At 36.8% G+C, this 8,153-nt stretch overlaps 1 protein-coding gene across 2 annotated transcripts in view; it reads left to right on the forward strand.

The window, feature by feature from the left end:
- Positions 1-7,326, forward strand: part of Ets65A (DNA-binding protein D-ETS-3) — a 164,731-nt gene extending 157,405 nt beyond the window's left edge. Inside the window, exon 9 of one of the 2 annotated variants that reach the window (XM_073987861.1) lies at positions 1,361-1,501. In XM_073987861.1, coding sequence (XP_073843962.1) covers positions 1,361-1,494 — 134 coding nt within the window. In that variant the 3' untranslated portion in view covers positions 1,495-1,501. Of the gene's footprint in view, positions 1-1,360 lie in introns of both variants that reach the window. The other variant, XM_073987862.1, reaches the window with a different exon arrangement.
- The last annotated feature ends 827 nt before the right edge of the window (positions 7,327-8,153 follow it).

The raw sequence follows: 8,153 nt of genomic DNA on the forward strand, positions 1-8,153 counted from the left end.
TCGAAATCAGCAAGAATAGTTCTGGAAATGGGATTTAAAAATCAAGGTTGTGGTCATGTTAGTCCTTGGTGAAATGTTTAGAAAATCCTTATGCTGTAGCATTAAAGTCCTTCTGGAAAAACAGTTGTAAAATCCACTGTAAGTACTTTTACAGACATACTCTTCCCAACGAATGTCTTCAAATTGGCATTGAATGTTTTATGCCCAAAAAGTATTCACTATTTTAAGAGTTTAGTTGAAAATCGGTCCAGTTCAATTCCATGATTCGTTGAAAAGAGCCAATGAACTAGGTCTTTAAACGTAGTTCATGGCAGTTCATATTAGTTACATTACAACATATTAGAGTTCAAACATATTATAGTTCAAAATTTATGTTAAGACGCAATTTTCAACACTTCAAATGAACTAGTTCATTGACGAACTTAACAAATATATAGACTACAGTCACAAATTATACAAACAATTCTGTTCGTGGGGTTTGGTTCGTAAAGGAATTAATTAAATTTATGATTCATAGAAAAGAGCATGAGAACTACATTCGTCCAGGGAACTAGTTCAATTGTGTGATTCATTGAAAAGAACCTGTGAATTGACCTAGTTCATGATACGGTGAAAATTCTCGAAAATTAATGAGTGGAATTCGAGTTCTGGAATATGGAGCTTTCTTTTATTATCGCCGAGAAGAGAAGGGGTTTCAATGATAAATAATCAGAAAATGTGGCTATTAAAAAATATTTTTATCTTATCTTTAGTTCGTAATCAGACAAGTTAAATTCTATAATTCGTTAGAAAGAGCCTATTAACTAGGTCTTTAAATATAGTTAATATTAGTCACATTACAAGCTGAGAGGTAACAAACATATTAGAGTTCAAAATTTATTTTAAGACTCACTTTTGTTTCAATACTTCAAATGAACTAGCTCATTGACAAACTGAACAAACCAAACAAATTGGTTGGTTAGTTTGGTTCGTAAAGCAATTAATTCAATTTTATGATTCATAGAAAAAAGCATGAGAACTACATTCGTCCAGGGAACTAGTTCAATTGTATGATTCATTGAAAAGAACCTGTGAATTGACCTAGTTCATGATACGGGGGGAATTCTCGAAAATCAATGAGTGGATTTGGAGTTCAGGAACATGGAACATCCTTTTATTATCGCCGAGAAGAGAAATAATCACAAAATGTCGCTATTAGAAAATCCACAAAGTTTTTATCTTAAAAGAAACATTCAAAAACTTTATCCAAATTCATAAAAAATCCTCAATAATAAAATCCTGTAACGAAATATAAAAATATTTTCAAATTATTTTCCCATTTACTAATTTATTTGTGCTTTTGCTCTTTGTCTATTTTTAGCTTCCATCTTTCCATCGGCTGCATCATGGGGTAACTGGGGTAATCACTCGAATTTGTATCAACCCCATTCAATGGGCCATGTAACACCCTCCCACGTTGCTCCCCATTTGAGCTCATATCCCCACTACGCATGACCATCATCGTCTGGTGGTGGCTTCTAATATGAGAGTAACGCCATCGCTGGCAGCAGTGGGGCACATTCAATGCATTCACATTCAAGTGGCGTCGGTACAACAGCTGGAACAACATCAAGTGTAGCGGCAGCAGCCATCAATGCTGCCACTCTACACAATCTTCAGTCGGCGGTTAGTTCCAGTACCAATATGTCAAGCGGCTTAACCAATAATACAACGGGTGGCAGCGGCGGCGGCGGCAGTGGCAGCTTGAATAATGCTCTACAATCGGGCAGTAGCCTAAATCACAATAGCCTCAGTTTAAGCAACAATAGTAACAGCGGTGGCAGTAATAGTCTCATTAATGGCAACCATCTAAATATAGCAACAGCAGCCTCTTTAACGGCATCCCATACACATGGTATGGGCATGGGGGCGGGTAGTGGATTTGGAGCTCTGGGTGTGGGTGTTGGGATGGGAGGTAGTAATTTAAATTCTCTAGTTGTGGGTAATCGTCTAATGAATTCAGGGCTAACCACAATACTTAAATGATAACATATGGCTGACTATGGTCTGAGTTTAGGTGGCCCTAACGCTAATGTCAGCAGCGATGGCCGGTCAACGGCTGCTGTCATCAATGCCATAGAGCCACTGGCGGCACCCACCACATACAGTCCTCCGTTTCCAGAGACACCGACATTTTATAGGCACATCAAGGGCGAGCAGCCATATTGAAGGGAATCCAAACATCAGTCACCAACAACCAAAACCAACAAATCCCTCGCATAGATTGGATTTAAAGGTACATTCAATCCCCATGATAATCCCCACGGAAAACTTCCTCAGCCATCCAATAAAGTCTCTCCCCTCCAAATGAAAATACATGCAAATACTAACGAATTTTTAAATGTTGTTATAAATATGGTCAACCGAAGGATCACCGAGAATTACTCTTGTATAAAAATAGATATATCCTCCTCAGGGTGATTTCGAATAGAAGTGGTCCATATATATATATATATATATATATATATATATATATATATATATTGGTAAACTTTATATCATTGAAACCTATGCTAAATATAAGATCTACTATTTCCAATAGGCCAAAGGGTTCCGAAAGTTTAAAAAGTGAACCATTAAAGGGTTCAAAAATGAAATATGGTTAAAACCAAACCCCCATAAAACACCATTCCAAGCTAATATATCAGGTGGGAAGGTTACAAACAGTATAGTTAAACATTTAAGTTAATTTCAAAGAGCCCGTCAGAAGTCCATTCAAGTCTAGTTCGAGTGAACTAGTAATAGGCCAAAAGGTTCCGAAAGTTTAAAAAGTGAACCAGTAAAGAGTTCAAAAATGAAGTATGGTTAAAACCAAACCCCCATAAGACACTATTCCAAGCTAATATATCAGGCGAGAAGGTTACAAAAATTTTAGTTAAACATTTAAGTTAAATTCAAAGAGCCTGTAATAAGTCCAGTCAAGTCTAGTTCAAGTGAACTAGTTCATTAACGAACTAACTAGAACCAGTTCAATTGCAATATTCACAGAAAAGACCCAGAGAACTACGTCAGCCATTACAAATTATGATAGTTCAAATCATCGGCTGAATTACCCTTGTTGTACGAGGATCTGAACTACACAGTACATGTCTGATAAAGCAACATGGAACTTTGCTTGTTCTAAGTGGTCATGAAAAACTTTCAAACAGATTATTTTCCCTGCTGGCATTTAATTATTTTGTTCCATAAAGGATTTAGCGTCTGGTACGGATGGACAAACGATTATGAACTAGTGAACTCTTCTGATATCTCTAACGATAGGACTAGAGAATGGACCATATTAGTAAAGCAGTTCAATTGCACGATTCACAGAAGAGAATCTGTGAACTACAAGTTCGCTAGTTCTAATTGATAATAATAAACATCCAAATATTGTACATTTCTCTGCTGGAATTTGATTACTATTGTTGGAATAACGATTCTGAACTAGTGAACTTTTCTGATCTCTCAAAAGATAGAGCGGGAGAGTGAATTGTGTACTAAACTAAACAAAAAGCATTGGAATATTATTCTGTTCCATTGAAAGTGCATCTTTTGCTTCAAAATCTTTAAAAGTTTGACAATTTTTTATAGTTGTGAAATATTTTTGTACGCATGAACGTATGATTCTGAGCTAGTGAACAACTACTTTCATATGTGTAGTTGTTGAACTAGAGAACTATGAACTAGCTCAATACAAACTTTGGAATATTACTCTATACTAAAAGCTGGCAGCAGATTTTTCTTTTAAAAATAAATTACTTACTTACTTAGTTGGCCCATTACAGAACATTTGTTCCATAGACCGAACTAAGAAAAGATCTCCATTCCTCTCTGTTTTTCGCTTGACTTTTTGGAATACCGCGCCTTTTCATTTCTTCATCCACTTGTATGCTCCATCGAAGCTTAGGCCTGCCGATTCTGCGTGCACCGCCATGTGGCATACGCCTTTTTAGCGGGTTCATCATCGCTCATTCTCATGATATGGCCTAGCCAACGCAATCGTTGCATCTCGATACGTTTATCTATACTGATGTCGTTGTATAGCAGATACAGCTCGTGGTTCATACGACGTCGATATTCACCGTCAACGCAAATCGGTCCGTAGATCTTTCGAAGAATTTTCCTCTCAAACACACCAAGCACTGCCTTATCTGCTTGCGCAAGTACCCATGCTTCGGAGCCATACATTAGCACGGGTAATATCAGCGTTTTGTATAGTGTTATTTTTGTTTGACGAGATGTGGTTTTGTTTTTAAATTGCTTACTTAGACCATAGTAGCATCTGTTGGCCAATACAATTCTTCTTCTTATTTCACAACTGATGTTGTTTGTTGTGTTTATGGCAGTGCCGAGGTAGACGAAGTCTTTAACTACCTCAAAATTGTAGGTACCAACTTCCACAGTTGGTCCGAGCTCTATGGACGCTTTGCGCGTCGACACCATCAATTTGGTCTTTTCGCAGTTTACCGCCAGACCCACTTTCGCAGATTCTGCTTCGACCTTCTTAAAGGTATCAGTTACTTCCTCTACTGATCGTCCCATGATGTCTATGTCATCAGCATAGGCAAGTAACATGTGGCTATTGGTGTAAATTGTGCCATTTCTTTGGACATTTGCATCTCGTATTACCTTTTCCAGCAAAATGTTGAGTAGGTCACACGAAAGGCTGTCTCCTTGTCTGAAACCTCTTTTGGTACAAAATTCTTCGGAGAGGTTCTTTCCAATTTTAACTGAGGTCCTAGTATCAGCTAAAGTCATCTTACAAAGCCGCATGAGCTTTGCGGGGGTACCAAATTCAGACATTGCGTGGAATACCTTTGATCGGAGGGGACTGTCGAATGCTGCTTTATGCTGCATCTCTAGGGTCTTCTCTAGGATTTGCCGCAGGGTAAATATCTGGTCAATGATGGACTTGCCAGGTCTAAAGCCACATTGGTATGGTCCAATTATTTCGTTGACCATTGGCTTTAGTCGTTCGCACAATATCCCTGACACTATCTTATAGGCAATAGGGAGAAGACTTATGCCCCTATAGTTGGAGCATACAGTCTTATCTCCTTTCTTGTGGATGGGACATAGGATGCTCAGGTTCCAATCGTCGGGTACGCGTTCTTCCTGCCAGATGGTGCTAACTAGCTGATGCATACACTATATCAGCTCGTCGCCTCCGGTTTTAAACAGCTCGGCTGGTAAGCCATCGGCTCCTGCTGCTTTATTATTTTATTTTACCTCATCTTGGCCGGGCGGTATACATTCTATACCATCTTCTGGGATTGGATCTGTGGTATCATCGTCTTCGCTACTATTGGATACCAGAAGATTGGAGAAATGTTCCTTCCATATCCTGAACACGCTATCTGTATCTGTTACCAGATTACCTTGCTGGTCTCTACATGAGGATGTGCCTGTATCAAAGCCATCTGTTTGATGTTTCACTCTTTGGTAGAATTTTCGGACTTCATTCTGGCTCCTGTACATCTCGATTTTTTCACACTCCCGCTTTTCCATTTCTCTCTTTTTCTTGCGGAAAAGATGTTTCTCTTCTCTCCTTTTCTCCCGATATCTCTCTCGTGCGCTACGCGTTGCTACTGATTGTAAAGTAGCTCTATATGCCGCATTTTTCTCTTCGGTAGCAGCACGACACTCCTGGTCATACCATGAATTCCTTTGTGGAGGTCTCTGGAATCCAAGTATGAATTTTGCGGCTGTTTGCATGGAGTGGGCAATATGTTGCCATTGTGTTGTTATGTTATCGGGACAAGGAGTGCTCGCGTTAAGCAATTGGGCTAGTTGAGTGGAATATGCTGTGGCTATCTGTTGTGTTTGCAGCCTATCGATGTCCAACTTCCGCATTTTGTCTGTTCGTGCTTCATTTGCAACGTTTAGACGGGTACGTACCTTTGCTGCAACAAGGTAGTGGTCCGAATCAATGTTTGCGCCTCGGAACGATCGTACATCCAAAACGCTGGATGAATGTCTTCCATCTATTACAACATGATCAATTTGATTACTTGTTCTTTGATCTGGAGACAGCCAGGTGCCCTTATGAATATCGAGATGATTAAATCTGGTACTGCTAACTACCATGTTTTTTGCAGCTGCAAAGTCTATCAGTCTCATACCATTGTCAGATGTTTCACTGTGGAGACTGAATTTCCCGACTGTTGGGCCAAAGATATTCTCCTTTCCAATTTTAGCATTAAAATCGCCTAGAATGATTTTAATGTCATGGGCAGGGCAACCGTCATATGTTTCTTCTAAGCGCTCGTAAAATATATCTTTGGTCTGTTCGTCCTTTTCTTCAGTGGGAGCATGAGCGCAAATAAAGCTGATGTTGAAGAATTTAGCTTTTATTCGAATTGCAGCAAGTCTTTCATTCACTGGGGTGAAGCTGGATACCAGATGTTTTAGTCTCCGACTAACTACGAATCCGCAACCAAACTCATGCTTTACGTCATGGCAGCTATAATACAGTGCGTCACCTTTAGGAGTTGTTGTGACGCCTTTCCCAATCCATCGTATTTTCTGTATGGCAGTAATATCGGCCTTGTACTTTTCAAGTACGTCTGCCAATGCGAAGACTGTACCTTCTCTATAAAGAGTGCGAACATTCCAGGTGCAGATTCGCAGATCATGGTCCTTAAAACGTTTGCGGGGTTCGTCAACTTTAGAGGGGTTTGTTTTAAAAATAAATACTCAGCAAAAATATTAATTACAAAACCCCCTACTAAGCCATTATTTTAACAAGGACATGATGCTCGAAATAAGTAGTTATTTTTTGACCACTTATATAAGTGGTTAAATAAGTAGTAACGACTTTTAGTAACTACTTATTTAAGTGGCCAAAAATAACTACATATTTCGAGCGACATGCCCTTGTTAAACTAATGGGTTAGTAAGGGGTTTTGTAATGAGTATTTTTGTTGGGTAGAAGTTGAAAATTTGTTTTATAGAGGAACATGAGCCACATGGAGCATTCTTCCGCATTCAAAATTTGGACTCCACGCAAACACAGTAAAGTAAATATATGAAGATTTAATGATATAAAATTTACTCATCAATAAACCAATTCCCTTTGAAATCACCCCTCTCTATCTCTCACAAACAAAAACAAAATATATATAATAGAGAAATACAGTTTTGAGCCTCTAAAATTCACACACACTCTCTCTATTCTAGTCATAAATGTTGTTTTTAACTGATCAAATAAAACAAAATTAAAAATAATTAAAAAATCTAAATATAAACAATTTTTAGCTCTAGTTAATAAAAGTATTTAATAATATTATAACAAAAAAAAAGAAACGAAATTTAAATAATTTTCTTTTGTAAAATTGTCACTCTTTGTAAATATCAAATTATGTAGATGTATGTATGTACGAATGATGATGATAATATCAGCTATATATAGAATAAGAATTGTTTTTCAAAATAAAAATAATGACAGCGTGTATTTGTAGCAATAATTTCCCACAAAACAAAAAAGTAAAATTGAATCACTTAAATAATAATTTTAAGATTTATCTCAATGGAGACACATATTGTAATACTCCATCTCTCCCCGCCTCTCAATATATGGCGAGCCACGTTTGACGTCTCTGTTTTCTTGACAGTTTAAATTAAATAGAATTTTATCTTAAACTGGATGACTGTGATAGTGAAATGTACAGTTTATCAAATACAAAATATTTAAAGAAACACACACACAAACAAACAGCTATATATACACATGATAAATATAAATTTTAATTAAATAAATTAGTAATATAAATGAAAAAATAATCAATGAAAATAATTTCATATTAAAATCAAGCTAATATTAAAAAAATAATTTATAATTAGTAGTTTTTAAACACATAAAATTAATTTAAGATTATTTATGTATTATTCATTGTTTGTTTTTACATTGAATTATTTATTTATTATATTTTGGTATTTAAATTTCTGACTCAAACAGCTGTTTTCATAAACAGTATTACCCAAAAGTATGCTACAAAATTTTGTAAAATAAATCACATTGATGTTAAATTAATTAAAAACGAATATCCGTGCTTATTTCAAAAATATTGAGGAACAAAACAAGAGAGCGTCAACGGTTGACGCTTTAGCGTCTTTACAAAAATGTATTTCTA

This window comes from Musca autumnalis, unplaced genomic scaffold (assembly GCF_047663935.1).
Source record: "Musca autumnalis isolate F117 unplaced genomic scaffold, ASM4766393v1 scaffold_4, whole genome shotgun sequence".
Classification (NCBI taxonomy): Eukaryota; Metazoa; Arthropoda; class Insecta; order Diptera; family Muscidae; genus Musca; species Musca autumnalis.